This window comes from Piliocolobus tephrosceles, chromosome 2 (assembly GCF_002776525.5).
Source record: "Piliocolobus tephrosceles isolate RC106 chromosome 2, ASM277652v3, whole genome shotgun sequence".
NCBI lineage: Eukaryota > Metazoa > Chordata > Mammalia > Primates > Cercopithecidae > Piliocolobus > Piliocolobus tephrosceles.
In genome coordinates this window covers 53325114-53344368 of record NC_045435.1, presented here as the reverse complement: position 1 = coordinate 53344368, position 19255 = coordinate 53325114, and the positions used below count along the sequence as shown (strand labels likewise).

At 38.4% G+C, this 19255-nt stretch overlaps 1 protein-coding gene across 2 annotated transcripts in view; it reads left to right on the top strand.

Moving 5' to 3' along the window:
- GRM7 (glutamate metabotropic receptor 7) overlaps window positions 1-9808 on the top strand; it is an 880316-nt gene extending 870508 nt beyond the window's left edge. The window contains exon 10 of one of the 2 annotated variants that reach the window (XM_023218573.2): window positions 8643-9808. In XM_023218573.2, coding sequence (XP_023074341.1) covers window positions 8643-8692 — 50 coding nt within the window. In that variant the 3' untranslated portion in view covers window positions 8693-9808. The remainder of the gene's footprint in view (window positions 1-8642) is intronic. The other variant, XM_023218571.1, reaches the window with a different exon arrangement.
- The last annotated feature ends 9447 nt before the right edge of the window (window positions 9809-19255 follow it).

Here is a 19255-nt window from a genome sequence, read left to right as displayed (position 1 = left end):
GTAGACTGGCCTTTTGAGATATCTTTTCTGTTTGTTTTGCATGTCTGACACTCATGGCTCCCCCTCGATCACCAGCCCCCCAACTCCTGTGGCCCCACCCAGAAGCAATTTAGTCCTCAGGAAAACAGCTTTGGCCCACTATTTCATCTCTGTCCCAATCAATCAGCAGCAAGCACCTGTTACCTTGCCACCCCCACCCCTTTCCTTAAACTGTCTTTGAAAAACCCCTAACCTGTGAGCTTTGCATGAGATGATATGAGTGCAAACTCCATCTCCTACGTTTTTGTTTGTTTGTTTGTTTTTTGTGGGTTTTTTTTGTTTGTTTGTTTGTTTTGAGACGAAGTCTTGCTTTGTCGCCCAGGCTGGGGTGCAGTGGCGCGATCTCAGCTCACTGCAAGCTCCGCCTTCCAGGTTCACGCCATTCTCCTGCCTCAGCCTCCCGTATTAAGCTCTTTCTCTACTACAATGCCGTGGTCTTTCTTTATGCAGTGGGCAGGAAGGGCAGTTACAAAAGGCTCCTCTATGGTAACACATCCCAAAAATATTGAGCACCAACTATACATTGCACACTTCCCAAGCACTAGAAAAACACTGTGTCCACCATCCTGATACTTAAAGTTCTAATGTTGGAGACATATATGAGAAATTAGTGCTTCACCCTGGTTGTATATGAGGAAGGAATTGTAGAGAGGTCATGAGAGGGTAGAGCAGGAACGTCTCACTTGTCTGGAGGGATAGGAAAGGCCACTTGGAGCAAGTGAGTAGAAACTAAAACCAACCAGAGCAAAGAACAGGAAACCAATTAAGGAAAAAGGGCAGAGAAGGACATTACAGAGAGGGAAAAGCAACTGTGAAGATCCTCTTCAAAATCGTTAATATTTCCCTGTGGCTTCTCAAGTACCACTGCTTTAGCATTAAAGGCTTTTTATGAGAACCTCCATTAGAAAGCTAAATAATCATAGAAATTTTGCCTTGTTCATTCTTCTGTTTCTGGCACTGGTACTGAACCAGACTGTTACTGCTACTCTCTGATCCAGACCCCAAGAGAGGGTTCTTGGCTTTTGCACAAGAAAGAATTCAGAGTGAGTCCACAGTGCAAAGAGAAAGCAAGTTTACTAAGAAAGTAAAATGAAGAATGGCTATTCCATAGGCAGAGCAGCCTGGTTGCCCATTTTTATGGTTATTTCTTGATTATCTGCTAAACAAGGAGTGGATTATTCATTCCTCCCCTTTTTAGACCATATAAAGTAATCTCCTGATGTTGTCATGGCATTTGTAAACTGGTGGGAGGGCAGCAGCGAGGATGACCAGAGGTCACTTTCGTCACTGTCTTTGTTTTGGTGGGATTTGGCCTTACTGTATGCTATTTTATCAGCAAGATCTTTATGATGTGTATCTTGTGCCAACCTCCTGTCTCATCCTGTGACTTAGTGATGAAGGATTTTTGCTCCTTAGTTCAGCTAAGTTTCTTATCTCACAACCAGGAAGAATTAGGCACATGAACACACTGAAGGGTGAGGAGGGCAGAATTTATTAAGTGAAAGGAAAGCTCTCAGAAAAGAGAGGGGTCCTGCAAGTGGGTTTCCATCTCACAAACTGAATACAAGGGTCACCACACAGGAGCTGAAGAGGCCAGGCTCTTCCCCTGAATAAGATGTTTGTTTCTGGTGGCTCCATCCCATTCTCCCGGTACATGTGGGTCTCCAGTCCACTGCCCCCTTTTCTGCACGAAACATCTGTTGTAAACACCTGTGGGGCGGGTCAGATTTTCCGGGGACCCTTCCCTATCTGCCTAGGCAGTTCTCTGCCTCCTGCCTCTATCATTAGAGTAACGTAACCTCCTGGGAATGCAGCCCAGAAGGTCTCGGCCTTATTTTACCCAGTCCCTATTCAAAGTGGAGTTGCTCTGGTTCAGATGCCTCTGACAGTACCCTGAATTTGTTATGACAATCTGCAGGTTTATTGAAGTTTTATATATTGAAGTAATTTATGTGGCCCTGTGTACCTTTCCAACCTTGCCTTCCAGCACTATCTGACCCTCCTCTCCATGTACTTCTGGAAACGAAGTGTACCTTTATATTGCCCTGCCCTCTTCTTAAATTGTCTCACACTGCATGGTCCAAATCAATGCCCCTTCCACTGAAAAGCCTTCCTGGGCTTAGCACAGTATATCCTCTTCCAAGACAAAATTAGTCTTTGTAAAATATCTTTAAGTACTCATCACAGATATGTAATAGTTTTTTGCATGATCATGTAAGTTCTATAACAATAAAGACTGTATCTGACTCATTTCTGTGTCCCTGGTACAAATGGGGCAAACACATCACACATTTTTCTCTAAGGTTATCTAGGCTGATGCTTCTCCATTCTCTTGAAGTGGATCACTATTGTCTCCAAATATGTTAACAGGTTTGCTGCCTCGCCATCCACTGACCTTATCTCCCTTATTCAGCATTAGGGAGGGGTGCCAATTTGCTTTTGGGGGGTTCCTCTCAGTGTGAGTTTAGTGTATAAATTCATGCCTTATCTTTATCTCATTGAGTAGAAAAAAAAGGATATGCCAATCCCTTGCTGATGACACATGGCAGCTTCATATAAATATTTGTTAAATAATCTGAATATACGATGAATGAGAAGTGAGTAAATGTTAAAGTAAACAGCTTGCAGATTCCCATGTCTGCTTTTAATGTTAGCATGTATTAAACTTCCTGGTATTTAATATGTGCTAAATAATATTTTATTAGATGAATGGCTGAGTAGATCAACAGAAATCCAGATTTGGGAGTTTTTGCCACTGGATTGGAAATTATGGTGATTTGAAATACTGAGTTATTTTTCTGACTGATCATGTTTTTATCCCTGACAAGTTTCTTGTGTCAACAAATCCAGGTACCAAACATATGAGCAATAGCCTCACATTCTCTTGGGAGATGTAGAAGGTCTCCATTGTTTTATAGTTCAGAGTTGAACTGGTATAATTGGGAACGTCTCAAGTTTTTGGTAGTCATGTTCTTCATTCTTGTTCAGCTTTGTATCTTCTCAAGTTGAGTAACGTGCTACACTGAGTAGTAAATTTAAAAAAGGATTTAAGGGAGATCATTATAAAATGAATTGCTTCTTTGTAAAATACAGGAAGTTTAGTAGCTTTTTTGAAATCTCAAATGAGAATTGAGGTGTTGAAAATAACATCTACTCTTTTGCTATTAAGTGATGGGCTAAGGGCAATTTGCTAATAAAATGAACAGGCAGGAAACAGGCCATTGACTACAGAAGTAATTACAAAAAAGTGTTTCTTTTTTGTTTTAGAAACTGCAAACCATAATATAAAGAATCCCTCCCAGTTGAAATATTTATAAGAAAATAACAACTATGAATCCTGTTTGATAGGGAAGCATTAGTTAGCAGAGTTGGTGAGGGAAGAGGCACAGACAGTGCTTTGAATGAGTTCATAGAAAAGTTAGTTTGAACAAAGTTCTATCAGGCAATAAACCAATAATCAGAAGTTGGGTGAGGTTTACAAATGACTGAAGTGATAGACAGGGTTAAGGTTTAAGAAATATCCCCATGTATTTCCAAAAGTATGTTCTTATATAATGCAAAATGATCCACTAAAAAGGCAAGCAGGAGAGGGTGCTTTATAATCAAGCACATTTGAGGAACTGAGTGCAGACAGGATCACAGAGTTGAAAACAAGCAGCCTAGAAATGTTGTCTAGCCTCTGGTCTCTATTTCTTTTTTGACTTGATAAATGGTTTTAATATGATCTTAAAACTTTTATTAAAAACTGAGGTATTTCTAATGCTTAGAATAGAGCCCAACACATAATACGTGCTCACTAAATATTTGTTAGATGTCTGAGTGAAAAATTGAACTTTTACATAAAATTATACAGTCAAGCTTCTCCTCAAAAAATGTACTATCTTCCTATTACGGTAACATCCCACATAATTATGCCTTTTTGATGGGGCAGGTGATTTCTAGTTCACTATGGTCTGTATCTTTCCTGAATATCTTATACCTGGCCCACATTGCTCCTTTATGTGCTTAGCTTCTATAAAATAATTTTTTCTTGGAGAATCACAGAGAAAATTGTTATAGTAAAGACTTTTGAAATCCTAAGCATGTGTATGTGTACATGTGAAAGTATCTCAGGTCTAGATCTAGAAGTGAAATTGCTGACTCAGTGGCATGCATAGCTTTAGGTTTTCTAGTTATTTCCAAATGGCTCTCCCATATAAATTTACCAACTTATATTTATACCTGAGTGTTTTCTGAGAGTTCTCACTTTTTCACATCCACCAATGCTTGGTATTAGTTCACTTTTTCTTTTGTAATGGTACAGGCATGAAATGCTATCTTCTTAATGTTTTAATTTGCATTTCTCTAGTTGATGAGGTTGAACATTTTTGATTTATATTTCTTCATCTACAAATTGTCTATCTTGAATCTACATTTTTAAAAATTAGATTGTCTCTTATTTATTCCTTTGTATAAGTTAAAAATTTTAGATATCAATCCTTTGTCAGTTAAATACATAACAAATATTTTATCCCGCCCTATAGCATTGTCATTCAACTTTGTTAAAAATATTGTTTTGCAGGTATCATCTACTCTAGCAATGGTTATTTCAAAAACATTAGAAAGTAGAGTCTATCAATAGGAAAAGAGTTACAGAAAATCTGTTATGCTAACATTAATATATAGAAAGCTATATAGTTACTATGATTATCAAATCAATGTAAGTGAATCTTAAAAACACAATGTTATATGAAACCAGATTTCAAGTGGATATGCATGGAATAATTTGCACAACTTAAAACACAGAAATCAATACTATCTATAATTTATGGACAACTACTGTAGTAGCTATAGGACACATCCCAAGTTCAGTATAGTAGATACTATGGGGGACGGGGAGGAACATGGGGTGTCAAGGGCTTTGATTGCATCGTATTTCCTACGAGTGGATGGAGGGGCACCTGAATCAAGATGTCAGTATGTTAATGTGTTATATTCAGGGCTTATATAATATTTTGTTATATTTTGTTTTTATCCTTTTTGGATGTTTAAATCACTTCATACATGTTCTTATTCACATACACATCTATACACACATTCTTCAAAAAGAGCTGAGGAGAATACACAGTATATAGTTAATGAGCTACAATAATTCTTATTACTTAACATATAAAAAAATTAAATATGGGGTGGAAACAGGAAAGAGTACTGTTTAATATCACTTATTCAGTGTTTCCCAACATAATGTCTATGAGGCTTTCTTTTCTATTTTTTTCTTCACTTCCTTGAATCTGGGTTATGCATGTTCAATAGAATGTACTTCAAGGAATGAAATTTTTGTAAGACAAAAAAACTCAGAGGAAAGCAAAGAGAAAATAAGAAGTTCAATAAAGTTAATGTCATATTGAGTGTAGATTTTGACAAGACATCAAGAATGAGTTGGAATGTCTCACCTTTCTTAAGTAGCAATGGTGTATTAGTAATTCATTTCACAAACCAGTATTCTTAACACTACCTCACTGTAAACATTGGCTCTTCAAGATACCTTGTTTTGAGAACTACTTAAGTAGATATAACCAAAAGTTAATCGGGACAATGCCATATACTATAATTCTTCTTTAAAATCTGTAACTTTATAAGAGAAAAACATACTATTTTAAAATAAAAAGTATATTTCCTTAGCAAGTGCTTCATTGCACAACTATTTTGAGCTCAGTAATTTTCTTTCCTGACCATAAACTACATTGCTCGTCAAATAAATGGAATTACCAGACACCACAGGCACTTATTTTATTTACTCGCAGGATTAGAATGGTTTAAAAATAAACATAATACACTGGACATTGCTGTGAAAAGTACACAAATTGCCCTTCTAGAACCTCCATAAACTTCATCATAATTTTGGGGCAATGTTCGTAGCAATTCTACAAAGAAAGCATGTACTGAGGCTTATCATTTGCATAGAACTTTGTAATTTAAAACTACATTTATACATTATATTCCCAGATGAGAAACTGGGGTATTGTGTACATTGGTGATGTCAACAGTATACCAGGTAACAATTAGTCTCCCCAATGTTTTTTTTTTTTTTTTTTGAGACAAAGTTTCACTCTTGTAATGCAGGCTGGAGCTCAATCTCAGCTCACTGCAACCTCTGCCTCATGGGTTCAAGTGATTCTCCTGCTTCAGCCTCCCGAGTAGCTGGGATTACAGGTGCCCACCACCATGCCTGGTGAATTTTATGTATATTTAGTAGACACAAGGTTTCACCATGTTGACCAGGCTGGTCTTGAACTTCTGGCCTCAGGTGATCCACCCGTCTTGGCCTCCCAAAGTGCTGGGATTACAGGCATGAGCCACTGCACCCGGCCTCTCCCAGTTTTACAAAGGCTACAAGGAGTTCATTATCAAGACACTGGGCAAGGTCACATTCAAGTAAGTGACAGAGCCGAATCAGAACCCAGGTCAGGTGAGTCCAACTGCAGTACTGTCTTCCTACTATAGTATGGGGACAGAAATAAAGATTCAACCATCAGGCAGCCTAGTTTTGGAATGCTTGTTCCTCTCAGGCTCAGACCCTTCCTATGTAAAATGGCGATCATAAACAGTGCTCATCTCAAGGCTACACAGAACACAAGAAGATAATCTAGGGAAAGCATCAATGGAATGCCATTATTTTTATATCCAATTTTTTTAAACATAACCTCATCGTGATTTTAATTTAATCCTAGTCAATGCTCAGCTTGACAGTTCTAACCTACTTATTCTTTTGGTAAAAACTCTTCCTGAGAAATTAGTGTTTTATAGTAACCAATTTAAGGAAATTCACTTTTGTTTTCACTAGAGTGTTATGCTACAGAAAACAGTCTTAATTATTCACACAATAAAGGTGGTCTCAGGTATTCAGATCAGCTTCTGGGTTTTTTTTCCCCCTCCTTTTGTCCTGAGGGTAATTAGTGTGTTGGCATTTGCAAGGCATGCTGTGACTATTGCTTGCAACTGTCAGCTGAGGTCTTCTAGTTATGACACTGAAAATAAGATTCAGAGTCAAGAAACATCTTTTGAAAGTTTTCTTCTTTGTACCCAAACCAAGAATATTGTTGAAGACAACACTGGGTTAATGGGAAACTTCTTGGAAGATTTGGGCATTATTGAGGCTATGTGTTCATCAAATGAGGACATATCATGACCCAATTCTCATCACCAGATTTTCCAGGAGGCCCTGAGTTTCATAAAATTCTATTCTTATTTATCTTTTTGTATTTTAGTTAATAAATGCAATATGGTTTAATATAGAAATGAGTTTCAAATAAAAATGAGTCTTCAAGTCAAAGTTTGTCAGAGAGTCCCAATTTTTAATCCAGAAAAGAAGACCAGCTTGTTGTATAGTGTATTCTGTGTAATATCTATAATCACGCAAGCACCTGTAACATACTACTTGTATAATTCAAAGTTTAAAGACAAACTCTCCCTTAGTATGTTAATATGACTTCTCTGTTCCTCCAAAATTGTATATGAATCCCTACTTAAGAGTTCTTGAAGAGTTCTTGACATTTCTGTCTTGAGTGAACACTTCTATTTAGAATTTAAAAACAGTAAGCAAAATAAGCCATCAGTAAATGCTACACAAAAGTTACTTTGTGCCCAACAGAAACTGATGCAAAACTACCAAGATTTAGTGAATACAGAACGTATCACATCATTGCAACTGTATGACTTGGTATTGAGGACCAGAACCTAAAGCAAAGGCACACTCTGGGATCCTGGTGTCTTTATTTCCAGCATGAGGACATGAAATCTGCTGTGCTCTTGGCTGGTCATCAGTGCCTAGCCCTGTGGCTGCAATACGGTAGATACATATTTACTGCCTGAGTGAGTGAGTGAAGGTGAGTCCTGAAATTACCCTACCAAGTAGAAAAATAATTTCTACATTTAAGGAAAACAAATGTAGAGTGTGTATGTGTCAGACACAGGTTTAAGTGGGCTTTACATCTTAATGGAAATAGTTCTGCAAATGACCATTTACAACTTACTGTTAACACTCCACAAGTCAATCTGTAGTCATTTGATTGTGTGAATCAGCACTGAAGAAGACACTCTGACCTAATCTGCATTCAACCTCAATTAATTTCAGTGACCCAAGCAACTTGGCCTTTTCCAAGCAAAGGCCAGTTATTATTAAAAGGTCTGTGAGAAGAGCACACAAAGAAATATACCACAATGTGAGTGAACCCTTTAAGGGTTCGTTGATTAGAAAGCATAACAACAAATAAACAAATAAATTTATTAATAAACATTTATTATTAAACATTTGTTTAATACATATTGTTTATTAATAAACTGCTAATAAATTTATTAACAAATAAATTTATTAACAGAGTATAAAGAGGGAAGCTGGAGACATATCAGAGAAGAGAACACAGATGATCTGAGAATCACTGGGAACCACAGATTTTGGTGGCCAAAGCCTTACGGTCAGAGGAATCCAAAGTTGTCTGTGTGTGTTCTTCAGAGCTGTATCACCCCACTTTGACTCTGTACCTCAAGTGAAAAGTTCTAATTCTATTTCTACCTTTGCAAACAGGGTTATTACTGCAACTCACACTTTCTAATTTTTCTTTCAGGCCCTGCTGCAAAAAAGAAGTATGTCAGTTATAATAACCTGGTTATCTAACCTATTCCATTCCATGGAACCATGGAGGAAGAAGACCCTCATTTATTTTGTCACCCAACCTGGCACAGGACTCTTTGGTCCTACCCGCTTCCCATCACCGGAGGAGCTTCCCCGGCCGGGAGACCAATGTTAGAGGATCCAAGTGACCTAAACAGCTGCTTTATGAAATATCCTTACTTTATCTTGGCTTAATAAGTCACTGACATCAGCACTGCCAACTCGGCTGCAATTTTGGACCTTCCCTACCAAAGGGAGTGTTGAAACTCAAGTCCCGCCCCGGCTCTTTAGAATGGACCGTGAGAGCCACAGGACCGTTTTGGGGCTGACCTGTCTTATTACGTATGTACTTCTAGGTTGCAAGGTTTTGAAATTTTCTGTACAGTTTGTGAGGACTTTTGCACTTTGCCATCTGATGTCGTACCTTGGTTCACTGTTTGTTTTCGAATGCCTTGTTTTCATAGATAGAGCCCTATTCTCTCAGACGGTGGAATATTTGGAAAAATTTTAAAACGATTAAAATTTTAAAGCGATCTTGGCAGACTAAAAAAAGTACATCTGTACATGACTGTATAATTATTATAGTACCACTGCACATCATTTTTTTTTAAGACAAAAAAGATGTTTAAAGACCAAAAACTGTGCTGAGAAAGTGTGCTCCACCTATCTTTGGTATATGATAGGTTACATAAAAGGAAGTTATTGGCTGAACTGAATAGAGGTCTTGATCTTTGGAATGCATGCCAGTAATGTATTTTACAGTACATGTTTATTATGTTCAATATTTGTATTTGTGTTCTCTTTTGTTATTTTAATTAGGGTATATGAATATTTTGCAATAATTTTAATAATTATTAAGCTGTTTGAAGGAAAGAATATGGATTTTTCATGTCTTGAGGTTTTGTTCATGCCCCCTTTGATCAGTGTGATAAGGACTTTAGAAAAAAGCATGTATGTTTTTTACTGTTTGTAATAAGTACTTTCGTTAATCTTGCTGCTTATGTGCCAATTTAGTGGAAAAAAACAACCCTTGCTGAAAAATTCCCTCTTTCCATTCTCTTTCAATTCTGTGATATTGTCCAAGAATGTATCAATAAAATACTTTGGTTAACTTTTTTATTTTCTGCAATAAATATTTTTAGTTGTTTCTCCCCTTTTAGATACAGTGTATTTCAGAAAGTCCTAAGTGAGAGGGCCATATAGACAGCCCAACTTTTTGAAGTAACATGCTTTAGCTCACAACTACAGCCATTTCTGAAAGGCATATTAAAAACCCAGAGATGCTATGTTGTCTCATAGAAAAAGTACTATCACAAAGTCCATGCAATTTTTTTTCTTCATAATTGAGATTGAGACCTGATAACTCCAGGTGTTTCTCAGCAAGTTATCAAAAACATCAGAAGGGAAGAGGAAAATGAAGAGGAAATACTAGCTTAAGCAAATAATAATGTGGGGGCAATTTAGTGAAGAGATCATTACTTCTGCAGAATTTATCCAAAGGACATAAGTAAATATAGCTGTTATGTTGCCTATGTATTTGCAAACAAATATGGTGGCCATGTAGTCATTAGTGAGATTAAGACTTGGGATTCTCAAAACTCAACTGCAGGAAGTATCCTCAGTATGAATTCATCTCACCTGGGGCCATCAGGAACTCACAAGATTGTCTATTTGCAGAGGGGAACATTGGTTCCTAATACTCAGGGCTGGGCCCCAAACAGTAAAATGTATTTAAAGGTTCTATGGTGGATCTAACTGTGACTTATTTTCTGCTGTGACTAATAAAACTCATACCTGCATCTCATCTTTGGCATTGGCCAAACTCTTCCTACTGTCCCTTAGCTCCCATAGCCCAAGCAATATGCTTAGAGAAACTAGAAATTCTTTCTTTTCAACATCCTACTAAAGAAAATCAAATGTATTTCCCCATTTTCCCTACTCCTTAAATACCCTTCAACCAATAGACCATAGGAAAATAGAAATCAAAGCAGAAATGAGTTTTGGGTGATCCACATTTCCAAGTCATAGGCCAAACTGGTGTAAAACCTGGCTCCTCTTCCTGCTAACTCTCCTTGGAGAAGTTACATAAACATTCTGAATCCTCCATTTCCTCAGGCAGATGACAGGTTAATCATGCTACCTGTCTCATAGTGTTATGAGGGCTAAGAGAAAATCCATTAATGGGACATAGCACCAGTGCCTGGCAAATGGTTAACTCTCCATACATGTTAGCTATTACGACCACCATGGCTATGATTGCCAGCATCAACATCATCATGGTTGCTATATTTTGTTTTAAAAATAAAATCAAGTGTGCTATGCTTTCCATTCCAGACATGGAAACAGAATCTAAAAGAGTACATGGGCAAGCCAGGCTGTGTTGTGGCGTGTGGTAGAAATCATTTCTTTCAAAAAGAAATTACGTTCTTTCCCAAGTACCCAAATGTACAACCATGCATTCAGGGAGTAGCAAAAGCAATTCCATTTAGAATTGGAAAGTGTTACTTTCAAAGACCTTTGCTTTTCCTCTGGATTCCCGGGGCAAATTGAGATAATGATCTTGATAGTGACAATGATTAAAACTTCTGCAGCACTATTTATAAGGAATTGTTATTCATATATATATAATATACTTTACATACTTTATGCATACTACATATATTACAATGTATACCTTATATATCAATGTATTTTGTCCTCGAAATGCAGTTCTAATCATCTTCCACAACGCTAATCGCCAACACAGTAGTTAAGGTGTGGCTGTAGCCGTAGAACAGATAGATTGGGTAACATGATCAATACCAGGCAGCACAACACATACCCACTTCCCTCAAGTACGCAGGTCTCCTTGCTCTACAACTATACCAGGTATACCCCACCTCAAAGTCTTGACATTCCATCATTCTCTTGCCTAACACGCTCTCCCCCAAAATATCTGCATGATTCAATATCTTCATTTATTTCCAGTTTCTGCTTAAACGTCATGTCTAAGGTCTTTCCTGACCATATCTAAAAGTACAGTCCTCCACCCAGGATCCCAGTGGATCCATTAACCTGCTTCATTTTTCTTTACAACACTTACGATTATCTGACTTTTCAGATTTGCTTTCTTGTTTTCATCAGTCTCCTTCTGCAGTATTCACCAGGAGATCAGATATTCTGTTTTGCTCACCGTAATATCCGAGCACTTAAAACAATGCTTAACAAGTGTTAGGGGTGGAAGGTATCTGAATTACCAGCAGCGAATTCATACATGTCGGCAGCAACTTCAGTTCTTGCCTCCTCAGAATAAAGAATTCCACTGAGGGGCATAAGGTAGAGAAAGAGACCGAAACAAGTTTCAGAGCAGAAATGGACATTTAGTTTTAAAAGCTTTAGAGCAGGAAAGAAAGGAAAGTACACTTGGAAAAAGGCACCATGAAGGTCAAGTGCAGTGTTTAACCTGGATACTAGGACTTCACAGGATGATCTACTCCCAGTGTCTTGAGACCCTTTCCCATAATACTTCCCTTAGGGTGGGCTCCCTGCACGCACAGTGCCCTCCTTGCCCCTGGGAAGTGAGCATGTGCACTGAGTTAGAAAGTTGTATGCATGCTCTTCTGAGGCTTTCTTCCCTTTTCTGGTGGAGTGCCCCCAGAAAGTTATACTCCAACATTTGTCTTTTAATGTGCATACCGGGAAGTTGCCTCTCCCTGGTGTCTGCATTTAATTAACACTTTACTGTGACAGCTATGGACCATCAGGAGATAGTCTTTTGCGGGTGCCAGCTACCAAATTATCATTTTTAGAGAGGCAATGTGATAACTATTGAACCATAACCTGATAATTGCCCGACATTTCTGGTAGGTGGGGGGGAAGCCCTCTCCTGCCCCCTCTCGGCCTATGCCTATCTAACTACCTGCAACACAAGTAGTCGGCACTCCATAAATATTTGCAAATAAATCTGTGCAAGCAAGAATGAATAGATGAAGTGAAAGAGCTCAAGAATATTGAGGCAGGGCTGAAGGAGCCTGTGCTGCCAAATAGTTGTAGCCAGCTCCACATCAGGAAGGATTACAGTTGGGACATTAAGGGCCAAAAAGACTCAGGTAACCAAGAGGAAAGAAAAGGTATGTACATTTTACACTCAGCCTCAGTAGTAAGGAAGAAGCTACTGCTGTTGGATGGGGTTTCTTTTAATTGGAAAATGAACAAGTCTTCTTGAGAAGTGAAGTGGGAACTTGACAGACAGATATTCTGAATCATAAACACTTTCATCTGAAGGAAGAAGGGAGAAGACAGGGAGGTGTTACAGTAGGAAGGCACTGGATTCAGGATCAGAATGCCTGCGTTAGAGCACTAAGCTCCACTACTTACCAGCTCTGCAGTATCAGGTAATCCATGCACCCCTGGGATTCTCTGTATATTCACCTCTACTGTAGCAGTAGGAAATGAATTCAAGTACTTTCATTAACCAGCTGACTCTATGGACTTGTTACAGAATTCTAGCTTTGCTTTCAATGTGTGCTAATCAAGACTAAACATAATAATGTAAAGCATGTTGGAGGTAGGAACGGAAGCTCCATGTAGAGGGAAGAATCACTCTATTGCTGTGAACACAGTTAAGGCAGCCTAAGGTATCCATCAGTGCATTTGGCAGTTGCACAAACGAACTAACCAGGCTCCAGTGAACTAAAATCCCATAATCCCTCTGCCAGTTGTTACTGCCATATCATTCCCCATTTGACATTTTCCCTCTATAATTTATCCTTTCATGAAATTTGCTTTATCATGTCCTGTCTTCAGTGTCTGTTTAGATCCTAATATGCATATGCGTTTTCCACTCTTCCAACTTCTGTTCCAGTGATAATCCCACCTTGCCAATCATCAGCTAAGGTACTGATAACATTCTGGAAGATGATGGTACCTAGAATAGGACCCTGGAAATTTCTATCCGAGACCAGTGACTTTGGTGTATTCATCATCATTAGATAGGTATAGGTTTAGTTATTTTGCCATTTACAATACCCAAAATACTACAGGAACAACCAGTCTATTATTTTCTTTTGTACATAATAATAGTAAAATATGCCAAGACAAGGGGCATCTATCATGTGTTGTGAAAGTGAAGACACCTGTATATACAACATTTCTCTGACTTTCCATCACAAAAGAGAAGAAATCAGACCAATAATACTATCAATTAACCTTGAAACGCTCAGGGTTCCCTTTTATTCTCTCCAAGTGTTGACAGGATAATCTGCCTGATACTCTTCACTGGAATCCTGCCAGAGAATCAAATCAAGTTCATACATTATTCCCAAGGCTTTTCCCCTTTGAAATCTTATACCCACCTCCAGACTGAGCCAAGTTCCCATTCTACAAGACTTCTCAAGGGGAGAGGACAGGGTATATCTCACAGCAAACATGGCAAACTTATCTTCATACTTACGAACTTACCAATGCCTGAAATCACAAATTGGTTGCTGGCTCTGAATTTTACCTGGTGCATTTATTTTGTTTGCATTTTGCTTAGCTATCTGGTGACATGAGTAATGGCCAAAGAGCTGTAGGCAACTCCACTAACTGAGTCAGTTGTACAGAGCACCCAGTTCTCTCATTCATGCGCTCTACCTGGTACTTGCCTTTCTTTGACCCGGAACCTTCACTGCTTTGTGACTTATACACCACTGAGTTTGTCTTTCCTTTTCCTGTCTAGTACCTTTCATCTTTAAAAGAAGTCAGTAAATCCACCAATAGAGAGAAGGTGGAGGGAAAATACAAATTCTAATTTCTTCCCTATAACTTTTATCATATACAAATGCTTTTGAAATTTTAATGTGTCTGTGAATCACCTGGAGATCTTGGTAACAATGTAGATTCTGATGCAGCAAGAAGGGCCCAGGATTTTGCATTTTTAATAAACTCTCTGGGATGATCACACTGCTTCTCCCTAAACTGGAGTTTGACTTTCGACCTGGATTGTACATTAGATTCACCTTGAAGTTTTAAAATACGACTGTGGCTAGACCCTACTCCAAAGAATCCATTTAATTGGTCTGGGATAAGGCCTGGACATTTTTTTCTCTGCACGCTTCCCAGGTGATTTTAATGTGTAGAGGGATGAGGATTAATATTCCACACTAGTGGGTCTCAAACTTCAGTGAGCATTAAGATTTCCTAGGGGGATTATAATAACAGTGTTGGTCCCATTCCCAGAGTTTGACTCAATTTGTCTAGGATGGAGCTGATAATTTGCATTCCTAACAGTCTCTCAGATGATGGCGATGCTGCTTGTGGTCCAGAGATCATACTTTGGAAAAATCCAAGCAACCAAACTACTCTTCCAACATGTACCTTGCACACAAGGTTAAAAAAAAAAAAAAAATCAAGAAAAAAAAAAAAAGAAAAAGAAAACCAAAACCCAAACCTAATATTATCATTGACTCAAACATCTTGCAAACCTCCACTCCTGGACTTTAGGTTTCCTGACAATACACATGTAGTCTCTTGTCACTGTTTTACAGGAATCTGCATTTACCCCTGCCCCGCCTCCACCAGCTTTTGTAGGATGTGGTTCAAACCTGGCTCCATGGAAAGTTTGCTATGTATTTACATTTATCTCTTTAAATCATTTCTCTGTTCTTCATCCCTGGGGTCACGACCAGAGATTGAGAATTCTACTCCTAAGTGCCTTCTCTTTCCCTTGGGTCTGCCGTCTTCCTCTTTCTGCTCTCGAGTTCATTACCATGGTTACTTTTGCCTTTTTAAAATCTGTCTCTCCAAAGCATCACCTGTCCATTTGGCTATGTCCAGGCCACTATCCCCTGGCTAAGGAGCGCTGATGACATTGGGCTTTTCCTCCAAGATTCCTCCTCTCTAGGTCCTCCTTGCTGGTTCAAATAAGATTCAGAAAAGCAATTATTTTCTCTTAACTGGCCCTTGGGTATAGTAATAAAAAGTGGAAGGACATTTAATCAACAAATGTGTTGAGCAGAGCACTTACAATATATCAGGCACCATTCTTCATTCCTGGAGACACAGCGGTTACATAAGAAACCAAATCCCCTGCCATAAGGGAGCTGGCATTCTAAAGGATATGGCCAGCATTTCTCAGATTCTCCACTTTTATCCAGTGGTGACTGCTGCAAGATGTACAATCAGATCCACTGAAGAACACTCCAATGCAGGATTGTACTTTCCTTACTGTATTTCTTCTGTTTCTCTACTATGCCCTCAATTTTATTTTAAAAACTTGGATGCTCCAATGCTTTATTTTGTTTGATATTACTTTATGCTTTAGCCCACCATCCTGAGGGCTCCAGAAAGACATGAAGATCCAAGCAGGCAGATTCCCAGCTGTGCACACACCTGGCTCCATAGTTGAGAAACTGCTTTCTCTCAACTGCAGAAAACTATTCATGATGAGAAAGGGAACTAGTGTTTTCCTAGGGAGCAATTATTCTAACTTTGAGTCAGCCAGCCAGCTAGCAGCATCCATTGTTGGAGTAATTGGCATATTTTTTTTAACCTTCTTCTTCTAACAAACAGGGCTATCCTGCAAAATCTGCATCTGGCTACTGAGCTGAACAATGACCGAGTGCATCTTAGTAATGGCCATCCTCCCAGTGAACATTTTTAACTAAGTAAAACTGGGTCAGGCAAATCAGATTGGTCTTTGAGCCAACAGGGCAGAGCTGCCTTTGGAACTACCCAGACATTTGGTTCATAGAGACAGTATAGAGAGAAATGTACTCAGCACTGTGCCAAACAATTCATATCCATCACCCCATTTAAACCTGAAAGAAAACAGTGCTATTTTGGGACTAATATTATCCTAATTTTAATGAAAGGACAGAGTGGCATAATAATTTTCATGTCACACAGTTGATAAATGGCAAAGCTGGAATTTGAACTCACATGTCATTGGCCCAGAACTCTATACTATTAATCACTAAATTAAAATGCCCAGAACATGATTTCTTATTTGCCCAAGAATAGCAATCACAGTCAACATACATAAAGTAATAAAACCCTAACCAGAATGAAATCAGACTTTTTTTTCTTAACAAGAGAAGCTTATGTGTGGCAGAACGTAATAATTATGCTAAGGTTGACTATTAAACAGCACTGAAAGTGATTCAGAAGAATGAATGTTATAGAGAAGAACTCAGTTATTTTCAAGATGATCTCAACTACATAAATGCACATACATATGCCAAGAAAAAGCTTGAAAGAAATAAACAAAATGGTTTATGCAATTATGAATTATTATTTACTCAATTTTATCCCTATACTTTCCATTTCCTTTGCGATATGCATGTGCTATATTTATGCTCAGAGGGAAAAGTTAGTTTTAAAGCCATTCAATGGATTTCTGCTAAAATGGCAAATAGCACACAAAGGATGCTAGCTCCCAACTCAAAGTCATCTCTGGACACAAACTCGAGAGCAGCTGTTCTGAACCCTGCAGCTACAATCAAATTGCCTGAGAGCTTTTGAAAAATGCTGATGTACAGGTTTCATGCCAGACAAACTAAAGCAGAAATCTGGGGGGAAGACCTAGGTATTAATATATGTTTATATGTCCCCAGGGCATATTATTGAGATAAACATGGTTATCGGGGACTAAGAATTGCATGAAAGCTGCAAATTAGGACCAAGAGCCACTCCCAAGCTCTCTAGGTTAGAGTTCTAGCTCTTACCTGTTCCCAGCACATATTCCTAGAGAAGCTAATATCCCCAGTGGGTCAGAATGAGACCCACGGAGGAAGTTATACACACGAATCTTTGTTATATGATAGAAATTTCAGAAAGCACTTAATCATGTGAAAAAAATTGGAATTTTTGCTCTTATGATACACAAAAATCATCAAATCCAGATGGACTGAGAATAAAAATATCAAAAGAGAAACAAAAAGCCTGTCATAAAAAATCTGGGGAAGCATCTTTCTGACATTGAATATATAAAGTAATAAACCCCTAACCAGAATAAGATTTTTATATATATTTTCCTTTGAAAAGACAAAAAGAGAGTTAACCATAAAAGGAACAATTGAAAATTTTGATTACATTAAAATCAAGGCTAGTGTTCATCAAAAACTATTTTGGAGAAAGTGGAAATAAAGATACAACCCACGAGAAGATGCTATGGTTTGGCTGTGTCCCCACTCGAGTCCCATCTCGAATTGTAATCCTCACACTCCCCACGTGTCAAGGGAGAAACCCGGTGGGAGGTGATTGGATCATGGGGCCAGTTCCCCTATGCTGTTCTTGTGATAGTGAGTGAGTTCTCATGAGATCTAATGGTTTTATAAAGGGTTCTTCTCCGGTGACTCTTTTTCCTTCTTCCACCACGTGAGAAGGTCCAAGCTTGCTTCCCCTTTGCCTTCTGCCATGATTGTAAGTTTCCTGAAATCCCCAAGTCATGCAGAACTGTGAATCAATTAAATCTCTTTCCTTCATAAATTACCCAGCCTCCGGTATTTCTTTATAGCCATATGAAAATGGACTAATACAGAAGATATTTGCAATACCTCTACCAATAAAGGATTACATTAGGGATATACGGTAGGACGAAACATACATATGCTCATGGAACATATGTTTTAGGAGTGTGTGTCGCATATATGTATGTGTGCCCACCTAAAATTCGTGTGTTGAACCTCTACCCTCCAACATGATGTTATTAGGAGGCAGGTCCTCCAGGACATGATTAGGATTAGATGCAGTCATGAGGGTCCTTTAGATACCAGAGAGCTTACTTGCTCTATTCTGCTCTCTGCCATGTGAGGGTACGATAAGTAGGCAATCTGCATCTGGGAAGAGGTCCTCACCAGAACCCCTCCATGCCAACACCCTAATCGCAGACTTCCTGTCTCTAGAACTGTGAAAAATAAATTTATGTTGTTTATAAGTCACCCTGTTTACGTACCTTTTTATAGCACCCCCAGGCTAAAAAGACACTATGTGTGTATATGGAATGTACACACACACACACACACACACACACACACAAATAACATGTTGGAAATATATATCTACATATCCCCTACAAATCAGGAAGATAAAGACAAATAACTCAATAGAAAAAAGGATAGGCACTTCACAGAAAAGGAAATTATATGACTAATGAACATATAAAGAGATGCTCAACTTCATTAGAAAGCAGGGAAATGTAAATCAAGAGGACAGTAAAAGAATATTTGATACTGGTTTAACTGGCAATGTTAAAAAAAAAAAAATGGAGCCTGGCACAGTGGCTCACACCTGTAATCCCAGCACTTTGGGAGGCCAAGGAGATCACCTGAGGCCAGGAGTTCGAGACTAGCTGGGCCAACATGGAGAAACTCTGTATCTATTAAAAACACACAAAAAAAATTTGCTGGGTTTGGTGGCACTTGCTTGTATTCCCAGCTACTTGAGAGGCTGAGGTGGAAAAATCTCTAGAATCCAGGAGGCAAAGGTTGCAGTGAGCCAAGATTGTGCCACTGCACTCCAGCCTGGGTAACAGAGCAAGCTCTATCTTAAATAAATAAATAAATAAATAAATAAATAAATAAATAAATAAATAAATAAATAAATAAA